General features: G+C 39.0%; 2 protein-coding genes across 5 annotated transcripts; one reads left to right on the top strand and one right to left on the bottom strand.

Annotated features, from left to right (window-relative positions):
• Positions 1-792: 792 nt before the first annotated feature.
• Positions 793-9,651, bottom strand: drc10 (dynein regulatory complex subunit 10). Of its 2 annotated transcripts, none has more exons than XM_032578386.1 (5): positions 9,401-9,651; positions 4,516-5,161; positions 4,208-4,429; positions 3,024-3,095; positions 793-2,765 (listed from the first exon to the last, which is right to left on the bottom strand). In XM_032578386.1, the coding sequence occupies exons 2-5, from the start codon at positions 5,140-5,142 to the stop codon at positions 2,457-2,459; spliced, it is 1,230 nt and encodes a 409-aa protein (XP_032434277.1). In that variant the 5' UTR covers positions 5,143-5,161; positions 9,401-9,651; the 3' UTR covers positions 793-2,456. The 2 variants fall into 2 exon arrangements, with proteins under 2 accessions (XP_032434277.1, XP_032434278.1); XM_032578387.1 differs by lacking the exon at positions 9,401-9,651 and adding an exon at positions 7,364-7,675.
• Positions 8,038-22,575, top strand: tpcn1 (two pore segment channel 1). Of its 3 annotated transcripts, XM_032578382.1 has the most exons (27): positions 8,038-8,427; positions 8,570-8,690; positions 11,196-11,329; positions 11,675-11,851; positions 12,748-12,861; positions 12,971-13,101; positions 13,401-13,489; positions 13,574-13,608; positions 13,728-13,786; positions 13,929-14,028; positions 14,838-14,954; positions 15,063-15,187; positions 15,299-15,347; positions 15,446-15,509; positions 17,325-17,369; positions 17,455-17,511; positions 17,591-17,644; positions 17,767-17,839; positions 17,946-18,053; positions 18,157-18,318; positions 18,416-18,531; positions 20,669-20,715; positions 20,826-20,894; positions 20,979-21,075; positions 21,229-21,368; positions 21,444-21,524; positions 21,953-22,140. In XM_032578382.1, the coding sequence occupies exons 2-27, from the start codon at positions 8,597-8,599 to the stop codon at positions 22,094-22,096; spliced, it is 2,481 nt and encodes an 826-aa protein (XP_032434273.1). In that variant the 5' UTR covers positions 8,038-8,427; positions 8,570-8,596; the 3' UTR covers positions 22,097-22,140. The 3 variants fall into 3 exon arrangements, with proteins under 3 accessions (XP_032434273.1, XP_032434272.1, XP_032434271.1); XM_032578381.1 differs by having other exon boundaries at positions 8,038-8,690; XM_032578380.1 differs by lacking the exons at positions 8,038-8,427; positions 8,570-8,690 and adding an exon at positions 10,216-11,003 and having other exon boundaries at positions 21,953-22,575.
• Positions 22,576-22,674: the final 99 nt, after the last annotated feature.

Genomic DNA, 22,674 nt, shown 5'->3' with positions numbered 1-22,674 from the left:
GGGAGGAGCTGGGAGTTGTAAATATGTACATTTCACCATATCTTTTATTCTACCCTTGTGCATCTCAAACATCTTGTCCTAGATCAACGTTGCTGACTAACCTAAGAGCCCTGATAAAATCTGCTTTCTGATTCAATCCAGAAGCACAGAGAAGAAAGTAACATAACTACAAAAAGGGCTGATATCTGACTTGTAAAACTTTGTTTGCAACCTATATAAACATCACAAGCTGGATATCTGCTTAAACCTGAGAGCTGATGCCCAAAGTGACCATATGTGTGAGAGTACGACTGGATATTGAAGTGTCTGCACTACAAAAGTACAAATCAAGGCACAATTAGATTGCCTGGAATTGTAATGTCATCATTAACTTCACCCAGAAATCTTAATATCTAGTTCAATATTAAAACGTGACCAAAATTTGGTAAAACATAAAAGATGTGGATAATCACAATTGAATGTAATGTCTAAAGGAATCCTCTTCATCACCTGATACACACATGCACACAACCCCACTGTACCCCTGTGTGTGACCCCCTTCACCTCCTGTCAGCTGCCTTCACTATCAGAGGGACGACCCTCACTGTCTGATCACATTCCCTCCAACTAGAACAGCTGCAACATCTACAAACTCTCTTCTTCAGGTGAAATAAAGCCTCTGATCTGGACTATAATTAAAATTTTAATAATATCTCTATCTTATTGATTAAACAAAAGAACTGTACAGTCAAATATTGCCCTAAGAAACATTAATGGAAAGCTGAAATGGAATAAAGCTAAAGAATACAACACTTGTTTTTCTTTCATTTTAATGTGGTTGATGTGGTAGGAAATGTGCTAATTCAGTTTTTTCTGTTAGTTTTGGATTAAAGATGTGTAAAAATCTTTGACATTATTCATCAATAATGACACCCACATAATCTCACACAGCCAATTGTAGAACAATGTGGTGGAATATCCTCATAAATAGAAACATAATCTTTTCACATGCAGTCACAATCAATAAATTAAAATATTAACAAAAAGTTTATTTTATGAGTGAAACACACTATATTGATTAATTACACACAGACTGATGTTTTCTGTTATGATGACCTTACAGTTTACAGCTAATGAAACACAGATTAAGATTAAAATATATGTGCAACCTGTAGGTGGCGCAGGTTGCTACAATCGATAGTAGCCACACAAGCACACCCGCTACAAGGAAACAAACGCACCCAGTACAACCCTTTCATTCTATTGGCTGAGAGGTTGCCAGGCGACAGTGCATTTTGTTCCAGAAGCAAGCAGAAAATGTTTCGTAAGCGAGCAGAGTACGAGCAGAGACTATGTCTGAGCATTAGAAAAAACTTCATGTTTTTCTTCTCAAAAGAGAAACATAAAGTCCTGCTTTCAAAACAAAACTGTAAGCAAAAGTATTAAAGGTTTTGAGAGCAAAAAAACATAAAATCCTGCTTTCAGACTGAAAATGTGTGCTCTCCAATTATTGCAGTAAAGTTCCCCCATAATGCTCTGATGCCTAAGACTTAAGGCAATGTGAATGTGAGAAACAGGTCCACAGCAACATAGCTCTTCCTCTGTATTCAACAAAGGGTATAAGGGGCTTTTCCACATTTTCTTCTTTTGTTTCACACAAAATCCTCTTGCAATTATTGTTGCAGAAAAGCTAGTTATGTCTTATCTAACCAAAGTTTCCAGTTCCAAGTCAAGTCCATATAAAGGTTATGAAGTTTCATACATTTTTTGTTTGTGATGGTAGGAAAGGTTTTTTTTGTGACATTTCTCCCAATCACTTTAAATGTAAATGGCATCTATGATTTGTTTTGGAGATGTGGTGACCACAAGATGACAATCTTTGATGAAGTTCTCTCACACTACAGTAGATTGTTTTTTTTATATTATTATTGAAATTTATTACTTCACTTACCAATCTGATAACCCAGATAGCTGAAAAGATAAATATAGATCCTCTTCCAGCCTTGTGGTCAGCAGCTAAAACAAACAGATTTCTGTTTCACATGGTTTTCTTCTTCAGCAACAGAGATTGATATGAGTAAATCAAACAGGAGAGACTGGTGGAAAAAAATGTAAAATTATAATTCTGCAATAAAGGCTAAACTATATTTAAGGCGTTCTACATATGACTACCTGCATGGCCAATAAATGTGGCCGGCCCTGTAAGGTCACAAACCCACAGCTGTCCATGGGTAACCCCGAATCCTTTCAATTATGATCGCTGCTAAGTCTGAACATGGAGATCTGCGCTGCCACCTTGTGGCCGTTTCATAAAACAACAGTTCTAAAACATGGAATTGTGGCAATTCTGTGTTTTCAGCTCAAAACTGGGAACATAAGCGTTTGAAATTTGACCAAAACGTTGTCACTTAAGAGTGATAACTAACAATATAAAGTGTAAACTACAAACAACTACAGATAGTGTGAAACTGGTTGGTTTATTTGCCTTTCTTGCCCTTTTCCTTAACCTTGCCTTTGCCCTTCCCCTTTTTGCCCTTTTTGCCCTTCTTGGTCTTGCTCTTTAAGGACTTGCGGACAATGTGCCCTCTCCAATAAGCCTGGATGACGATAGAAGCTTTGGTCTTCTGCCTCAGCTTCCTCAGCTCCTCCTGTCTCTTCTCTTCTACCAGACGCCTCTTCTCCTGGATCTCATTGTACTTCTCCTCTAGGATAGAATAGGGTTCCTGCAGCTTCCTCACCTCCTCCAGCTCCTTTTCATAATTCTCTTCCATCAGTTCCAGCTTGGTCTGAGGCAAATGTGAAAGGATGTGAAAGAATGGAGAAGTAATGTGTATTTTTTAAAAGCCTCTCGGAGGAAGCAGTGGCCTATTTTTAAGGTCTATGAGAACATTTATTTAAAAAGTATTATTATCAGGTAACTGTATTTACAGGACTTTAGTATTTACTGAAGGCCAGCTTTGAATATAATGTATTGTTAAAAAAACAAACATTTTTATGTCTGGAAAACTTTGGCACTTGGCAGCAGCTGATTTGTTTTGGTTTACCTGAATTTCATGCATGTCCTTGTCAAAGGCTTGTAAAATGTTTTCAGTTTCTCTCCTCAAACCGTCATTTTCCTGTCACAAAAATAAAGAAAGCAGTGTCAGCTACAGTGCATTTAAAAGGTATTTATATCCCCTGAATCTTTTCCGAACAGCTACTTTTTAATATGTTTAGTTGAATTTAATGTGATACACCAACACAAAATACATCATCATAGTGAAGTAGAAGGAAAGAAGCAAATAAACATCTCAAATCTCTCAAATCCTTTGGGTTACATGACTAACAGCATTGATTCTTTTTTATATCAAGATTCAAATTTATAGGAATGGGGAGCATTTTTAGCTCTTGTTTTGACTGGACAGTTCTAACACACATACTTAATCCCGTCCATCTTCTCACTAATTTTGATCAGCTTCACTCTGCCTTCTGAAGAAAAACATTCCTGCATGACGCAGCCAATGCCATAACTTTCTGTTCCTTTACATATACTGTACCTTTTGAGGCAAAAAAGTTACATTTCGGTCTCATCTGACCAGATTACCTTTTGTGTTTGTTATGCTCCTACATGAATTGCAGAAACCCATCAGAAATAGGATTTCTGATTACTTTCTTTCCATAGCTATTTTTCTTGCAACCAAATTCTCCCACCTGAGCTGTTGATCTCTGCAGCTCCTCCATAGTTACTATGACACTCTAGGCTTCTTTTTAAATTTACTGTCTCCTTTCCTTCACTGGCATTAAATTTAGTCTTTGCGGATTTACAGTTGCTGAACTTTTTTATTGGACGGTATACCGAATGGTGATCTTTGACATTTAGGAGAAAATCTTACATTCTAACTCTGCTTTAAACCTCTCTAGAACTTCACCTAGTTCATTTTTTCTTGGTTTTCATATTTGTTTATTCAGTAATGTTTTCTATTGAATTTCTGAGGGCATTTATAGAAGAGCTAGATTAAATTACAAGCAACTGGACTGGTTACTATGATTATTTGTTTAACTGGGTTTCATTCAGAAGTAGCAGAGAAGAGGGGCTGAATGAGTGCCACTAACAGATTTTTGCATAAAACTTGTTTTAAAAACATGCATTATTTCCCCCTCAACTTTACATTATTGTACAATAGTGTTGGCCCATGTAGTTTGTGGATGCAACATTAAAAATGTGCACAAACTTTTTCTGTAAACTCACATTCTGCAGAATTCTCTCTGCCTTTCTGTTTTCACTCATCAAGGTGAGGAGCTCCTGGTTCAGTTGATCTGTTTTTTCTGTGAGATCCCTTTTCTCAGCACTTAATACAGTCAAATGTAGCTTCTCCTGCTCCTCTTGGAGAGCCAACTCATGCTCAGCTTGCATATGTTGCTCTTTAAAATATCTCTCCAGGTTCTTTATCTCACGGTCCTTCTGCAAGATCTGCAGGAATGGCAAAAAGGGGCTTGAATGTGTCAAAGCAAACTCTTGAAGACAGGTTGCTTACGACATCCAGAATGATTACTCACCATTTGATCTAAGTTCTTCAAGATTAAAGCCGAGTCTTCTTCCTCTAAACTCAGTAGCTCCATAGTTTTGTCGAGGAACAAAGGCTGTTGTCTCTGAGGTACCCGCAGCTGATTTTCAGCACACAACCTTTTCTCCACATAGCAGTGAAACATCTGAAGCATTCTGATTAATATGCGCTCATTCTTGTCTACTTCCATATTAATCTCTTCTCTTAAGCTCCAAAAAACATTTGGATGGACTCTGAAAAATCTCAGCACATCTCTGACTGAGTTTTTTATCTTCTCTCTAACTTGAACTATCTCTCTCATCTTTACTTCTTCTGTTTGTTTGTCTTTCAGCCCATCTAGCTTCTGACATTCAAGCATCAGCAGTCTTTCCACTAATACCTGATGTGCTTGAAGAAGATTACTCAAGTCCTCATCCTCAACACCTGACACAGTATAAAACTGGTTGATGTTTCCTAGAGCTATTGTAATCTCAACTTGACTGATGCAGTTTTGTAGTACTCTTGAAATACATTGAGCTTCAGAAGAGAGCTTCCTGGTTGGCTTCAATGGAGAGCCTTCTGTTGTTGTTGTTGTTGTTGTTGTTGCAGTTGTTGTAGTTGTTGCTTCTTCAGCTAACATGTTGTCGCTTGGTAGTATTCTAAGATTACAAGAATGAGAAACACAGATTATTAAATCATACAGTATATTAAAAATGTTTTGACTGATAATTTACTGTAACCTTTTAAAATATCCACTGATTTGAGGTTTATTTTAAACTTTTCCAAATCTCCACTGAGGACTAGATCTAGTCTCTAGCCTGGCCATGCAAGTTTCTTAATTACATATAGGGTAACTACACCGTGTTCCAAATTATTATGCAAGTGATATTTTCTCAGATTTTCCTAAATGGTCAATGCAAATGATGGTAAATATAATTTTCAAGTCAAAAATTATATTTTTGACTTGAAAATTTATACAGTACTGTAATTTATACAGTAATTTATACTGTATAAATTACAGTATAAATCTAATTTTACTGAACAAAGCTCCCAATGAGAACAGTATTTTTTTCAAAAATAAAAAACTCAAAATGCACTGTTCCAAATTATTATGCACAGCAGATTTTCTAAACATTTTATGGACTATAAAGAACTGCAAACGGTCATTCTTTGAATGTGTAAGTGGTCACATGTACTAAAATCAAAAGCTATTTCAATCAAAAGCATCTTAACAGACCGAGTTACATCAATCAATCAATCAATCAAATTTTATTTGTATAGCACATTTCAGCAGCAAGACATTTCAAAGTGCTTTACATCATTACAAACACAGAATCACAATGCAATATAGAATCAATCATTAAGTCAAGTTACATCAATACATGTTAACATATCACCTTTGATATCACCTGCACAATTCTTGCATCTATTGAACTTGTGAGTTTGTGGAAAGTTTCTGCTTGAATTTCTTTGCAGGATGTCAGAAAACCTTCCCAGAGCTGCTGTTCTGATATGAACTGCATTCCACCCTCAGATCTTCTGCTTGAGGAAACTCCAAAGGTTCTCAATAGGGTTGAGGTCAGAGGAGGATGGTGACCACACCATGAGTTTCTCCCCTGTCGTGCCCATAGCAGCCAATGACACAGTGGTATTCCTTGCAGCATGAGATGGTGCATTGTCATGCATGAAGATGATTTTTCTACTGAAGGTACGGCTCTTCTTTTTGAACCATGAAAGAAAGTGATCAGTCAGAAAGTCCATATACTTTGCTGAGGTCATTTTCACAACTTCAGAGACTCTGAATTTGATTCTCTGATTCAATGAATCTCTCCCCATGATTTTGGCCCAGAAAATGACTCCACCACCTCCTTGCTGTCGTCACAGCCGTGTTGGGACGTGGTGGCCATCCACCACCAATCCATTACTGCGTCCATCTGGACCATCCAGGGTTGCACAGCAGTCATCAGTGAACAAGTCTGTTTGAAAATTAATCTTCATGTACGGCTGGGTCCACTACGACTCTTTCTGCTTGTGAGTACTGGTTAGGGGTGACTAATAGTAGGTTCATGCTCCACCTTGAGGTTCCAGAGGCACCAGCAGCTTCAAATAACTGTTTGCTGCTTTGTAAGGGCATCTTAACAGCTGCTCTCTTAATCCGATGAATTCGTCTAACAGAAACCTTCCTCATTAAGCCTTTATCTGTACAAACCCATCTTTGTTCTGAATCAGCCACAAATCTCTTCACAGTACGATGATAACGCTTCAGTTTCCGTTAAATATTAATGTTTTCATACCTTGTCATACAGCACTACACTATCTGATGATTTTTGTCAGCAGAGAGATCCTTTCTTTTTCCCATATTGCTTGAAACCTGTGGCCTGCTTAATAATGTGGAACATCCTTCTTAAGTAGATTTCCTTTAATTGAGCTCACCAGACAAACTAATCAACCCAGCTCTCTGAAATTAATTATAGTGATTCAAAGAGCCCTGACACACACAATACCACCTATAAATTTAATAGCACAACAAAAATGTTAATCTTTATGACACTTAAATCCAATTTGCATAATAATTTGGAACACGGTGTAATTGTTTTGACTAATTTTAAATGCTTTTAATACGACCAGTAAACAGTAGGAATCTGTACGAAGGATTTTGTTGTGATGCTCATGATAAGTAGGTCTTCTCATTTCAAATCTCAGCAACATTGGAAGGTTATACAACCAAAATTATTCATACCACCGACAGATTTGGAATTAAAATTAGATTGATTCAATTACAATTGAATGTGAAAATGTGAATTTCAAAAGTTTTAACATTTTTATCAAAATTCTGGAAGTTGAAAATGATTTATAATCACCTCAACAATCAACTCCTTAAAGTTTGCTTAGCAGATTGTTGCACGTGTCCGCTGGTGTTGAGAGGATTTATCTTTGGTAATGGCCTCCAAGTGAGGTTTAAAGACATTCAGTAAAGTTATCTCGATTTAAAGAACAAATTACCTTTTCCTTTTCCTCTCTTCCTTTTTTCTTTCTTCCGGCCTTTTCCTCTCGACTATGTAAATCGGTCTTATGGTCCAAACTTTGATAAAAGGGGGGAAAAAAATCTATTCCTACCGCCCGGATCGCTCCGAGGGTCAATGTTTTTTCTGTTGCTATGACGACACTCTACTTGACTTCCGGTTTGTGGTTTCGAATTAGGCTCACTGTACACGGACTTCGCTTTTAATTTTGAACTTGTTCTAGACGTTTTCTAAGGTTTTAAGGTCGACAACGCCATGAAATCCCTTTCATTTTTATTTTCAGGTTTTTTTATCTTCAAGAAAGAAAGAAAGAAAGGCGAATTTCTTTTTTCACAAACAGACTCAGTGCTCTACGGCTCAATATCGTTGTTTTAAAGAGATGTCTTATGTCAAATGATCGAGGGCGGATTTGGCACACACACTCTTTATTAATTTGTGTTTAAAATGTGTCAATTAAAAGCAATTTATCATCTTCGACTTTATTTTGAAAATCCCCTGCCGTAAATTCCTTTAGTGTCGGGAAGGTCTGTTGTTGATCTAGGATTTCATCTATTGTTGTTTCTACGCTAGTGTTGTCGTAGAGGAAAAGGGGGGAGGTTTAAAGGTGGGCGCCATGGATTAGATCAGGTGTCCAGGTGTTGCCTTCCTTTCTCGGTGACAGGTGGCCCCAGCAGTTATTGTTATGAAGCGGGCAGCTTGTGAACTAATTATGATGCAGAGATGGACCCAGACAGACAGCCTCAGCTCGTTAGCCTGAGGGACAGGGAACCAGTGAATCGGTGACATATGTTTGAATCGGTAAACAACCCGGTTTCTCTTCTCTGTCGCCGAACGTAGTCCGTGCTAACTGGACATTTGACTGTAGATACACGCACCTGTAGCAGCACAGAGTACGCAGACAGGTAACTCTTGTTAGCTAACAAACTACTGTTAATCCTGTTTGGGGCTTTTTGTCTTTTCTTTTTTTTGCACTGAAAATGTGCGTTTGCGGTACAAACTTTGTGTTTATTTAGTCACCTTTGGCCTTTATTGTGACTTTCAAAGCGGATTTGAACCTATTTATTTGTGATTATGGAGTCTGACGACGACGTGCCTCTCATTTTGACGTGGGACGAGGCAAACAGCGGTCTGCTGAACGAAGAGGAGACTGAAAGAGGAGACCAAAGTAAGTCTGAGCAGAGGAGTTTCTTAAGCTTTACTCAATGACGGTGTGTCTGGTCTGGTGCTGCTGTCATTGTTTGCACTTCCTGTTAGAAAATGCACCTCACCAAAGTAAATGCAGTTAGGAGACGGACACAAAGAGCCTTCATACAAATTGAATTTTAATGCAATAGTATAGTCTTACTAGTTGAACAGTTTTTTTGTTTTTGGTACCAATGCTTTTGGCTGTATTAAATTTGAATCGAAACCTGAAATCTTAAAGGTTACTGATTTTTTTTCTTTTTTTTTTTGTCATTCCTGAAATTTCACAGATTTTGATTTTCTTTTTTAATTCTTGATTGAATATTGCGAAACATATTGTGAAAAATCTGGTTTTCGCATTTCCCTTTCCATTAAAAACAAAACAGAAAAACTCCCAGTACTTTCAGTCTGTAAACACAATACCCAAAAATATAATTTTGTGCACTTTCTTAAGTTTAAAGGCTTTGTAATGTTATTTTTCCATTTGATTTTATATTCAAAATAGCTACCTGTATCAAAGAACCCACAACACATTCACTATTTTATATGCTACTGTCCTTTATATTAAAGGGCAAAAGGTCATACCTCAAACAAAACCAAAAATCAATATTTTGCAGGAAAAGCGTGATCAGTGTATCTCTAAGATATATAGATATTATACTTGGGTGTGTATATTGATCCTTGTCTGCTTACCATAATTGCAGGGATTTGGTTGGAAGCCTTCTAATGTTGCAGCTGTAAATATTCTGCACATCTTGATCACAAAGGTTCAAAAATAAATGCAGTATATTGTCCAGAAGAGTTGGTGGGAAGATATGCAGTGTTACAGTCCTAATATTGCCTTTGTTTCGCTCACATAAACTACAAAATAACCATGTGAGAAACAGCTGGCTCAGCAGACCGCCTACTCCCCTCCCCCAGTCCCTCCCGGATGTTCCTGGGGGGCATGTGTGTGTTGTGTTTATGAGTGTCTGCAGGGTGTATGTGTGTGTTTTTTTTTTTTCCTGTGAGCTCACTGGATCACTGTCTTCTGCTCAGCGGATGAACAGGAAGAAGAGAGGAATGTGTATTTCCTTTCAGGACATCTAGGAGTGGTTTATGAGAGAGAAGTGTGAAACTTTTTGGTTTTACTTGTTGCTGCTGGAACCCTCTGGAAACAGGAGGGAGTTTAAAGGATAATGCAGTTGTATCACCTCAGTGAGGAGTCACATGCCTGGATACAGGAGTAGAGCTTGAGCTGATCTAGAAGCGGATTTACTTTCTTCCTCTCTTTTTTTTTTTTTTTACTTGCACTGTGGCGTCTGTTTGTGTCTCTGTGAGGCTGACTTCACCGTGTTTTTCACGCGGAGCTCCAAATGTTTTATTGTTCTCAGACAAATGAGCGATCTGAATGGCTCACATACAGACTCGGGGTCCGATGGTGTCAGGAGGACGCTTAGGCTGCTGCTGGGCCCGAATGTGATCTTCTTCACACTTGAGCTCAATCCGCTGTGGACGGCTAACATCTGGGAGCGCATTTCTGAGACTCTTGCCTGTGTTTTGTTTGTGCGTGGGATGAGAGTGACCAGACAGGAAGGCAGAGGAGTAAAATGTGCAGCTGCAGAGGATCACCTGCAGGAACTGCTCATCTAAAAACAATTTGCAGCTCTGATATTATTTCAAAGAGTAAATTTACAGAAGCGTGGCATTGAGTTTTTGCGTGACTTTTTATGTCGGTTTCTGCTATAAGGCAGGGTCAATTCCTCTTGTGGTGTGTCTGTGAGTATCCTGTTTGAAGCAGGAAGGAGAAGAAATTGGCATGTCAGTGCTGCACACCCAGCTTTTTCTTTTTAAATATCAGAGTTGAGCTCAAACTTCAACCTCAGCTTGAGGCACATTTCACTGTGTAAATCTTAGTGTCTCTTTACGGTTATCGTTACTGGTCTCTCTGTTTTTCTGAGACTGTTTTGTATCCAGGACTGTTTATACTTCCGGGATGTTTGAGCGTCTGTGAGGATTTGTTCTGGTCTCGACTCGTGACTCTGTCTCTGGTGTTTCCATCAGGGCTGACTGGAATGTTTCTCCATCTATATCTCCAGATGTTCTGCAGTGCTGCAATGCAATTGGTCTGCTGCTAATCACACAGTTTTTGGGGGGTTTTTTGTTGGACATCAGCAACCTTGATACATTCACATAGCTTCACCAATGGCGTCCTTGTGTGGACAGGGAACTGGTTTCCATGGCAATCAGTCCTGTAACGATGAGAGTCCAGCTGCGATCTCCTCCTTTGGCTTACAGTTAGAGCCTGACTGCATTGGTACGCCTATACCTGTCTCTGTACTGCTTATATTAAGGGTTCCTGCAAAATTTTGATATTGTATTATAATTTTTAAGGATTAGTTTGTAAAAAAAAAATAATAATAATATGTTTAGCATCTGAAGTGTTTGACTTTACAGACTTATTATATCTGCTCCAACATGCTGACACTTTAATTTCTTTACTTTTCAGATGGAGGAGGCAATTATGACCTAGTGAACAATGCTGTGATTTCCACACATGGGGCACAGAGCAACAAAACCCAAAATGTGTCCTTAAAGCAAAGCTGGGAGATGAACTACCAAGAGGCAGCCATATACCTGCAGGTATCACAAACATGTTCATGTTGCCTTATACTGGGGGTTTTGCACACACACTCACATGATCAGTTAATGGCTTTATGATCGCTCCTGGGCTAAATATAATGTGCAGATGGATAAACCTTGGACTACAGGAAGTAATAAATCTAGTTATAGAACCAGAAGTGTTTGCTAAGTACAAATGAAAGTGCAGTAGCTCAAATATTTAATAATTAAGAAGCTTCCATCTAGAATTTGAAGTCACTAAATGGCCTTTCCAATAAAAAAAAAAGAACTATTTTTATGTCAAACTTTGCTTTGTCCTGTCAGATAAGGATGTTTTACTGTCTATGTTTTGAATTGATCTTGCAGGAAGGAGAGAACAATGACAAGTTCTTCAGTCACCCTCGAAACCCAAAAGCACTGGCGGCGTACCTGTTCGCCCACAATCACCTGTTCTACATGATGGAGCTGGTGACGGGTCTGCTGCTGCTGATGCTGTCGCTGTGTGAAGCTCCCGCCGTCCCCTCGCTGCGCTTGGACGTCTACGTGAGTTTTTATCTGACATTGGACATCTTTTAAAGTTCATCATCTCAACTCCAGCTAACCCAAATAACCCCAAAAATGGCCTCTGATTTTTCATACAGTGACAAAAGTCAACAACATATTTGTGAAGTAAAAGGAGGTGGATAAATGGTTTTCCTTTTTTTTTTGTCCAATTAAAATTTTGAAAACAGTGGAGTATGTTTTTCCTCAAAGTCAAGGATACAATGGCTTGTAATACATCACGAAGGCCTGTTAAATCCATCATCTGGAAATAGAGAAAGGCTAGCACAACCGCTAACCAACAGAGACATAACCTTCCACCTAAACTAACAGACTGGGCAAGGAAAGGATTAATCAGAGAAGCAGCTAAGATTGTAACTATGGAGGAGCTGCAGAGATCCACAACACCAGAAAGAAACCTAGTGATCCTCAATATCTAGCCAGAGATGCAATGGAACAGTTTACAGTAAATGTATGAGTAAGAATGGCCCTCAGATCTAGAACCAATTGAGATTTAGAAACTTGATATTCACAGATAGAGCTTGAACTGTTTTGCAAAGAGGAGTGAGGAAAGGGTTTAGTATATTGACATGCAAAGCTGGTAGACACAAATAAAAGATATGCAGCTTGACTTGGTGAGGCTGAAGGCAAATACACGCCACTCTTCAGATTTTTATGTATAAAACTATTTATCATTTTCTTGTCTTTTGACAGTCATACCTTAACCCTCCTTGTTGAAGTTATTTGCTGTAGAGACAAAATTCTCCAGGGAGTTTGGATACTTTTTCAAGTGTTGTGTTTGTTACTTAATTATCTGTAGAAATCAGCTTCATTGTATTCAAGCACTTCTTTAGACCCAGTTGTGTGTAAAAGCTGTTGTGTGTATGACTCCTCTGTAGGTTCATGCCACTCTGGAGCTGCTGGCTTTGCTTCTGGTGGGATTTGAGCTCTGCATGAAACTTCGCTGGCTAGGCTTCCACACGTTTATACGACACAAGAGGACCATGGTGAAGGTGCCCTGACATCTCTGATATATTCTGTGTCTGCAAGCTTCATACATGTGTAACTGGTAAACATTTGGTTACTACATTGTGTTTGTTTTGTTTCATCTTTCTGTTGCAGGCGTGTGTGCTGCTGCTGCAGTTTGTAGAGGCCATTGTGGTTCTGATCAGACAGACGTCTCACATGCGAGTGACCCGAGCTCTGAGACCGATTTTCCTGGTGGACTGCAGATACTGCGGTGCTGTGCGCAGGTGGCTGATTATCTAAACGCGTGCACACACACACACACACACACGCACATGAACATGCTCACGCAGGTGAAGCAGCTGCTACTTTACAGGGTTCCTATGCAGTCTTTAAAAATGTAGAATTTGAAAATTATTTGTAGTCCATTTCCTTTTTTTCTTTGCTTCTTTCTTTTGTTCTTTCTTTCTTTCTTTGATGTGTTTTATTGACTTACGCAAGTGTGCACACTAAAAAGATGTTACTAAATTCATATGATTGATTATTGTCAATCATCTTCTGACAATGTATCTTTCCATCCAAACAGAAACTTGCGTCAGCTCTTCCAGTCTCTCCCATCTTTCATTGACATCCTCCTGCTCCTGCTTTTCTTCATGGTTATATTTGCCATCTTGGGTAAGAATTGGTTTTGATTTAAATTTTGCCTGTTCTGCATTTTAAATGGAGGTAATAACATGATCTGGTTTAAATTTCCTCCAGGTTTCTGTCTCTTCTCTACAAACACAGCTGACCCGGTATGTCAACTCATTGGTTTGCCTGACTGTAGTTTATAATCGTTATGCCAGTGCGGTTTGGTTCCTCTCTTGTTGTGCAACATGCATGTGTTCACTCAGACTCTGCCCTCTCACCACAGTACTTCAGCTCTTTGGAGAACAGCCTCGTCAGCCTGTTTGTGTTGCTTACCACAGCAAAGTAAGCAGAAAATATTATTTGGTAATATTTTTCCATACCTGATGTCCAGTTAGTATTTTCTAGTTCTTCCACAATTGCATTTTCTGAATGTTTTTAGGCTGTTTTTGATTTTGGTCGGTATGACTGAATTTTTCTCTCGTAGTTTTCCTGATGTGATGATGCCAGCATACTCTAAGAACCGCTGGTCCTGCGTGTTCTTCATCGTCTATCTTTCCATAGAGCTCTACTTCATCATGAACCTGGTACAAAGATTTTCACTCCTTTAAAACAGACTTCACTTCCATTAACATCAAAGCAATCATACCTTTCCTACAATTATAACTTCAATACATTTTATTCAAATTTTATGATGGAGCCACATAAAGTTCAGCTTGATTTGTGAAGAGAAAGAAAGGAGCGTAATACATCAATTACAATTTTTTACAATTGAAATCGGAAAATGAGCATCTGTATTCAGCCCCTTTTTCTCTGAAGTAACCTGTAAGAAACAAAAAAGTTCTGTTTGTTCATTTCACTAAAGTTAAATGTTGTAGTGAAGTAGTTGCAACCCGCCATACATATAGCTCCTAGCAAAACTGTTCTCACCTCTTAGAGACATTTTCTGTTGTTAAACCCACACACCTCAAAGGGACCAACACAAAATAGTGCATAATTGCTTAATTAAAAACTAAAAAGCTTTGTATGCATTTGTGTTCCGCCCCCATTTACTTGCATGCCCCCAAATGAAGTTAAGATGTGCAAAGCTGGTAGAAGTGTATCTCAAGTCTTGCTGCTGCTAAAATGGATCTGGCAATGGGATGTGTTTAATTTCACATTTTAATTTGAGATATTAGAGTAAAGGAAGGGTTCAGAAAATTGAAAACATCATTCTCCTTTCAGTTTAGAATCTTTCACCATATTTCCATTGGCCTATCACATAAAATCCCAATAAAATACATGGAAGTCTGTGGTTCCAATTTCACATAATGCAAACAGGAAAGAGTATAAATACTTCTTGCCAGGCAGTAAATAAAACTCTTTAATAGGATTTTTTCTCATATTCCCCACCCAGCTCCTCGCCGTTGTGTTTGATACATTTAATGACGTGGAGAAGATGAAGTTTAAGTCTCTGTTGCTTCATAAACGCTCTGCTATTGACCACGCCTTCCAGCTGCTGGTTAGCCGGCAGGTATGTGGGTTGATTTTGGTACAAGGAATGTGTTTTGCCTTGGTCTCTATGGCTCTGGGAAGTTGTTGCTAACATTTAAGTGCTTTGCTGTTTTTCTTTTCCCTCCAGAGGCCGATGGGAGTGTCTCTGAAACAGTTTGACGGTTTGATGCGATTCTACAGGCCTCGAATGTCTGCAAGAGACCGTTTTCTCACATTTAAAGCTTTGAATACATCAGGGGCTCCAACGCTTAGGTAATGTCTTTTTTTTCTTCTTGTTTTTTTTTTTTTTTATATACATATAAAAATGTCCTACTTTGAAATTTACTGGTTTGAGTATATGATTAGATTTTTTTTTTGTTACAGCCTGCAAGACTTTTATAAGTTTTATGAGGTCATTGGATTAAAATGGAAGGTAATTATCTTTGTATGCTTTGTTTTATGATGAGAACAATGTTTATTTAATGTTGCTTTGGCTGACTGTGATGTGCTCATTCTCTAAATGTTTTTCAGCCGCGACGAAGTCGAGAACACTGGTTTGACGATCTTCCTCATACAGCCTTCCTCATTTTCAAGGGTAAGTTCTCAGTTCTTGTGAAGAGAGGTAACAAAATCAACGTCATGATTCCCCATACAGTGACTTGCAAATTTATGCAAACGTTTTGAAATTTTTTCCATCTTTGTTGGTTTGCAACCTCAAATCTCAATGTTTAATTGGATTTTTTGTGAAGAATTAACACAGACAAAAATGCACAACTATGAAGTGGAAAGAAGAAAATCCAATTATGGTTTTTGGGGGGGTTTGCAAATAAAATACTGAGAAGATTGGCAAAAGTTTGCATTTAGCTCTCTTAACCCAATACTTTCTAGAACCAGGTCCAACCCTACCAACTTCGCACACCTACAACATTCTTCTTTGCAAATTTGGCTCAAGTTCAGTCAAATTAGATGGACAGCTTCTGTGAACATCATTTTATAAGTCCTGCTTGAAATTCTCAATTGTATTTAGGTCTTGACTTTGACTGGACCATCATAAAATATAATTATAATTTGATCTAATCCATTTAATTGTAGCTCTGATTGCATGTTTAGAGTAGTTTTGCTGATGGTGGGTGGACATGTTCTTGGGTCTGAGGTCATTTACTATTAAAACCTCTAACAGGTTTTAATTTAGGATTTCCCCAAATGTAGTTCCATTGATGTTCCCAACAAGAAGATCAATGGAACTTCAGAGTTTCCTGCCAGTTGTGGTAGAAAATATTGATAAAACTCGTTAACAGATTGTAAAAATGTTAATAAATGGCTGATTCAGCATTCGATGAGTACTTCTCAAAATTAAATAATATTGAACATCTTTTCACATCGATGTAATTTGGCAGTATACAGATAAAATCTGCTTTGACTTGATTTATGAAATAATATTTAACACACAACTATTCATCTTGAAGTTTCTATTTATGTGGTCCTTCATAGTCAAGAGGGCCACATAAAAAGCTTTGGCTGGCCAGATTTGGCCTCTGCGCCTCGTGTTTGACATATAGCTGTCATCTGGAGGGACAGCCAAATCTCCAAAGGATCGAATTTGAGCCATAATCCATGCAGTTTAAGGTGGTTTAAGATGGATTGATTATTTCTCTGCAAGATGTTTACAGCTTTTCATATTATTTAATAGCCTATATAACCTTCTTTATACTTTTGCAAAACTTTATTCCTGGCCCTGCTATGGTCCTTGGTCTTTATGATTTTGTTTGTCAGAGTTACAATTGGATTCTGTTCACTAATTCAATAATTCCTGAAAGCAATGTGTTAAGCAAATGAATAAATCTTACCTAAGGTGAAACACTGAGTCAGCCAAGAACAATCAAAATGAATTTTGATTATTAAGAAATTAAGCAAAGAAAATTAGCAATGACTCCCCTGGCTAGTTTAGGGAAGTGAAGAAAAGATGAAAGTATATCGCTTTTAACATCCACCAGCCCTCTTACAAAGAACAAAGATGGGAGGAAAAAAGGGAGTATCCCACCAGTTTCAGTTTACTTCACCACTCTGGTATTTGTACCTGCAGACTGTGACCCTGAACAGTTCAAACCCAGTTCAGAAATATCTTTTATTATGTGTTTCCAGCGAGCTTCATCCAACACGAAGGGTGCTTTACAGTGTAGATAAAATTTATGGATTTCTTGATTGTAATACCAAATGTTTAGGGATTTCAGAATAAAGGGGGCAAAATTAAACCTACACCACACTTAGATTTTTATTTATTTATTTATTCAATTTATCCATTTTAAGCTCCCACAGACAGCATTGAAGTTTGTGGTCATAACATAAAATGGCTCAAAAAGTTTAAGTACTTTTGCGAGACACTTTGTATAAGCACTTTTGTCCTCTTTAGGCATCCACCTGGTGGTGAAATCTAAGGCCTTCCAGTACGCCATGTGTAAGTATCATCAACATCATCACAGCTCTCCCAGCTTTTGCCTGTTCAAACTCACACACTGAAGCCTTGGTGTTAATGTCTGCAGATGTGGTGGTGGCCATTAATGGTGTGTGGATCCTCGTGGAGACGTTCAGAATGAACAGTAAGACCTCTCCAGCAAACAGACACATCATATGAAAACAGAATCTTACCTGACCTCCGACCTTCCTCCGGTTATGCAGGTGGATACTCTTGGTCTGAATCCGTTCCCGTGAGTTACATCGTTTTCCTGACGAGTGAGTAGAAATCTGCTGCTTCCCTCTCACTGACAGATGTAGCATAGATTTAAAAACTGCACGATTGGATGTAGGTGATTGCAGCTGCCACTAATTCCTCCTCTGCTCCGTCCTGGTTTTAGTTTACGGTGTGGAAGTGCTGCTGAAAATAGCAGGTTTGGGGCCGTTGGCTTATTTCAGCTCTGGCTGGAACCTGTGAGTGAAACCCTGCCTGAAAAAAATCAAGCAGAAAAATTAAATGTTTTATGAATAGGTATAGAAAACATTCTATTTCAGTGTTCCTCTGCTTTTCACTGTCCAGGTTTGACTTCTCTGTGACTGTGTTCGCCTTCTTGGGACTGATCGCTCTGGCTTTCAAAATGGAGCCATTCTACTTCATTGTAGTTCTTAGACCATTCCAGTTGCTCCGGTTTGTTTTCCTCGTTTTACAATCAGGCCACATGTTTATAGTTCATTTTATTTAGATCCAGTTTTGGTTTTCAACTCAAATTTCCACGCTCCTGTTCTCCCAGACTGTTCAAGATAAAGCTGCGGTACCGCAACGTGTTGGACACCATGTTTGAGCTCTTCCCCAGGATGGCCAGTCTGGGCCTGACTTTAATCATCTTTTATTACTCCTTTGCCATAGTGGGTATGGAGTTCTTTGCAGACGTGGTTTTCCCAAACTGCTGCAAGTGAGTGTCACTGTTGTCTGAGGAACTTTAATTTTGCAAATTGGTGAGTAAATATTAAAATGTCCTTTTTGTTGTACTTTTTTTATTGTCATTTTAGCACCAGCACAGTGGCAGATTCCTACAGACAGATCAACAAAACATTTGGCAACAAAACAGTGTTGGATGAAGGCTATTATTATCTCAACAATTTTAACGACATCCTCAGCAGCTTTGGTAATTCTTTCTATTATTTTTACCTTTCAGTACCTTCGTGAAGTCAGATTTTCCTTCATTTGCTGTGGGAGCCTGACTACAGCTACCCCATCCTCCACTGATCGCCAGAGGGCGCTGCTCTAAGCACTGAATGTTTCATTTGCGCATGTGTCGCTTGAGTAGTAATACCAAGAAGTCACACCTGTGACACAGATGTCTCTGAACCTCAGCCAGCCGAACATCCAAGGCTCTGTTCCTCATTTTTCTTGCATATGCATTTCAGCCTCTTGGTTCTTGGATCATATAGTGGTTATCGGACATTGTTGGCTGCTGGCTGCATTGTTGGCATCGCTTGCACCTAATTCCAATCACGACTTCTGTCCACTGTGCTTATTTTACACATTGTGGACAATTTTAGCCAACTTTAAGATAAGAGTTTTGGGTTAAGCTAACGGTGCCAGTATGTTTTTTTGTTTGTTTGTTTTTTTTTCCATCCTGCAGTCTGAATGTAGCTGACTGTCGACCTCTTGATTTTCCACTATTTAGCAATGAACGATGATGGTAGCGGTCACACCTCTTCTTCCTATATTAGGCCATTTTCTGCTTGTGGTTGGACACAGCTCAGTTTTTAACTTGGATGTCTTCCACTGTTGTGCGGACTGTGGGACCGTAGTCAGAAACTCCCTGCATGAACTGCAGTGTCATGTCCCGTGCTGTGAGGGTGGCTCGGCTGGCCCAGTTGCATCCTGAGGTTGACGATGACCTTTCAACTTCTGGGTTGGTGGCCCCACCTACAGGCTCTACAGCTCTGGAATGAGGCCACAGTCACTGTTTCTCCTTCTAGGAAGAGGCAAGTTAAGTCTGACCAACCCTTTCCACAAGAGTTGAGCAGTTGTCTGCCGAAGTGAAATCCCTTTTTCATGCACGCCAGATGGATACTTCAATGACTGGCTTCTCTTCTCCACCCTTGGCTGTGGAGGAGGACGTGTCTCTGGCTGCCTCTGCCTCTCACTTTAAGAGTGAGGAGATACAGTCATCATGTGTTTCAGAGACTGGGTCATTCTCATCTGAGAGTGCAGCTAGTGTTAGAGGCAGTTAGTTTTGACTGCAGTGAAGGTGACTGTAATCATCGACAGTGAAAGTGTGCTTCTCCTTCCTCAAAGTCATCTTGGAGAAGTTGCCTGATTCCATCTAAGACAAACACTTTTCTTGGGGTGAATTTGGATTCAGCCTCCATGAAGACTCGTTCATCTGTTTGAAGCGTGAACAGCATACTCCAAACGGTCAGTCAGTTCAGGCTGGGTCAGTCAGTTTCCCTATGTCACCTTCTTACAGCTGCTAGGCTGTAAGAAGTCACTCTGGTTGTGCCCTTAAGTCTGATGTCACTGCACCCTTTACAGTGACACAAACACTGCATTTGTGCCTGAAGTCTTATCACATTCTCATTGTAAGCAGCCATAGAAATTGGCAAAGTTTCGGCCTGGGTAAGAAGTGGCCGGGAATAGATTTTGGTTCTGCTGGAAACAATATGTGCTGCTCCGTCATGGGCTTTCCCAAGCACGTTCACCAGATTTTACAATGTCAGTGTGGCCACCCTCATCCTCTGAGCCAGGTTCTTCTGTAAGCGTCCTCTGGGCGTTCTCAGTGAGGTATGTGCTCAGGATTCCTTGCAACATTGCTGGTATTAGTCATTCAGTGCTTCCAGCACTCCCTTCTGGCGGTCATCAAGGATTCATAGAACCGTAGTTACATGTATAACTTTTGTTTTATGTTGCATCTTTTAAACACATTTCACTATAACAAACAAATTTCTTTGCACATCTTTCTTTGCGTGCTTTTAGTCATCTCTAGTTATGAGGAGACATAACTAGTTAATCTTTTGAGATGGTTTTTCTAATACTGAGTGTTAAAATATTTAGTTATCTAAAAAATACAAAGAAGTTTTATAAGAAATTGCTTATGGGTTTTTTTTTTTTAAATGGAGCATTAAGAAAACTGAAATAAAGTCTGTTCCTATGAATGTAAATATGAACAAATAAATGGTCCCATATGCCAATTAGTGTCTTATAAGTATATCGAAAATAGTATTTTGAAGGCGATAGTTGTATGATCTGTAAGTTGGCTTTAAAAAAAAACACTTCTCACTTTTTCCCTGCAGTGACGCTGTTTGAGCTGACTGTGGTCAACAACTGGTACATCACCATGGTAGGTTTAATCATTGCTTAATTGTTGCTCAGAGATCTCCACCCTGCAGTTTTACTGCTCACCTGTGGGCGTCGCTGTTTGACTGCTGCTGTGTTTCTCCTCTCTCCCAGGAAGGAGTGACGTCTATGACGAGCCACTGGAGCCGTCTGTACTTCATGATTTTTTACATTGTTACCATGGTGAGCGAAGTTTTTTTTTTATTTGACACAATTCTCTTTTGAGTTTGGTTTGAATGTGATCATAATTTCTATTTTCTTTGTCAGGTTGTGATGACAATCATTGTGGCTTTCATCCTGGATGCTTTTGTGTTCCGCATGAACTACAGTCGCAAGAACCGGGAACCAGTGGATAATCCAGAGGGTGCATTTGAGTTCATGTGTAGTATTCAGAAAGTGGTATTTTGCATGTTTAATGTACATACATACGGGATTTAAGATTTTCTCCATTCTTTCCCCCCTAATTTGTTGGTGTTTAGTAAGATGGGTCAATTTAATGTGTGTGATTGTGTTGCAGATGAAAATGGGATAGTGTTTGATGTAGAGGTGAGGAGAAATGAAGCGTTGGCCACCCTGGAGTTGTACAAACAGACATCCCCGACACTGTCTTCACTCAGCTCTCTGACTGCTGTCCTGCAAGCTATGGACAAGAGTGGGGTAAGAACATGATCTCTAGACATTTCTTCCTCTCCATCTCACCATGCTAACCTGTTTTGTTCCTTTTTTGTACAGCACACATTTCTGGTTTACTTGGGACGAAGATCAAGAACAAAGAGTGACCTTAGTATGAAAATGTACGAGGAGGAGATACAGGTGAGAAACTGAAGGCATTGTGCTGGATACTTGGTTGTGCTGGATACGGGGTTTTTAAAAAGTCTCCTTTAAAAATGGTCACAGTTCAATGTGTAGTTTTGTAATTTGATCTGACAGACCAACGCAAAGGTGTACGTCATTGTAAAGTGGAATGAAAATTTTGCACCAATTCTACAAAGTATTGACCCCTACTGGCTGATTAGTAGTGCACGCCACACTTTTCAGGTTATTTCTAAAAATGACCAAAACTACACATTTTTCTCTCCTTCTACATCAGAATTCTGCACTAGTTTATGTTCAGTCACATAACAACTCAAAATACTTTGAAGATTGAGGATGAACTGTTGGGAAAATGTTAATGTTCCAGGAGTGTAAATACTTTTGCAAGCTGTGCTTGGTGTGTAATCGGTTTTGCCTATTTTCATCAGGAGTGGTATGCAGAGTATTCAAAGGAATGTTTGCCTCAAGAAGATGAAAACCTAAACCTGGATCAGAACAGTCCCGTCACCAATCCAGCTCCCTTCCAAGAACATCAGCTGAACTCGCAGAGCGAACATCACAGCATTAACTAGAAACGACTGTAGTGAGATGTACATGCACATCATCTCAACAGAGGAAACCTCAGCACTTCCAGTTCCCCCAAACTCACCATACTGTAATATCCATTATGGGGGAATAAAAATCTGGAGTCTCTTGAACTGAAGTTGGTGAGAGAAAATGACACTGTTTTCTTCCTGGAGCTGGATTGAAGTGTTGATACACTTTGAAGAACCCCTTAAACAAGCTACTACCATTTCTTTATGTATTTATCGATTATGAATTAAATCTGATGCCTTAGTTTAACAGTTTCTCTGACCGGTATTAACACACTTATGTTATGTACTTTGATCAAGAGAACACTAAACACTCCTTAAAGGTCAATCCAACCGCTTACCATGTAAAAGGTTTCTCCTAACTGCCTCAGCAGGCTCCAAATATTTTGTATAAGCTCTCATTCTGTAATGTACTTGAAAGTAACAGCAGATTTTAATAAACTATTCAAATAATGAAACGCATTAATGCATTGTTGCTGTGTTGTCATCATGATGGCAATTTAAAAAACAAAACTGGTATTTTTCTGAAAACCCAGAAAAACAGTTTTGTTTAAATT

This window comes from Xiphophorus hellerii, chromosome 12 (genome assembly GCF_003331165.1).
Source record: "Xiphophorus hellerii strain 12219 chromosome 12, Xiphophorus_hellerii-4.1, whole genome shotgun sequence".
Classification (NCBI taxonomy): Eukaryota; Metazoa; Chordata; class Actinopteri; order Cyprinodontiformes; family Poeciliidae; genus Xiphophorus; species Xiphophorus hellerii.
The sequence above is the reverse complement of the archived record's forward strand: the minus strand, read 5'-3'. Positions and strand labels throughout refer to the sequence as shown.

Excerpts from the sequence above, each read along its gene's own strand:
- tpcn1 (XM_032578380.1), top strand. The coding sequence starts at position 10,892 with ATGGCGTCCTTGTGTGGACAGGGAACTGGTTTCCATGGCAATCAGTCC. Across the intron at positions 14,955-15,062 it reads AGCTGCTGGTTAGCCGGCAG|AGGCCGATGGGAGTGTCTCT; the intron begins GTATGTGGGTTG and ends TTTTCCCTCCAG. Across the intron at positions 21,525-21,952 it reads TGTACGAGGAGGAGATACAG|GAGTGGTATGCAGAGTATTC; the intron begins GTGAGAAACTGA and ends TATTTTCATCAG.
- drc10 (XM_032578386.1), bottom strand. The coding sequence starts at position 5,142 with ATGTTAGCTGAAGAAGCAACAACTACAACAACTGCAACAACAACAACA. Across the intron at positions 4,430-4,515 it reads TGAAGAACTTAGATCAAATG|ATCTTGCAGAAGGACCGTGA; the intron begins GTGAGTAATCAT and ends CCATTCCTGCAG. Across the intron at positions 2,766-3,023 it reads AGGACATGCATGAAATTCAG|ACCAAGCTGGAACTGATGGA; the intron begins GTAAACCAAAAC and ends CATTTGCCTCAG.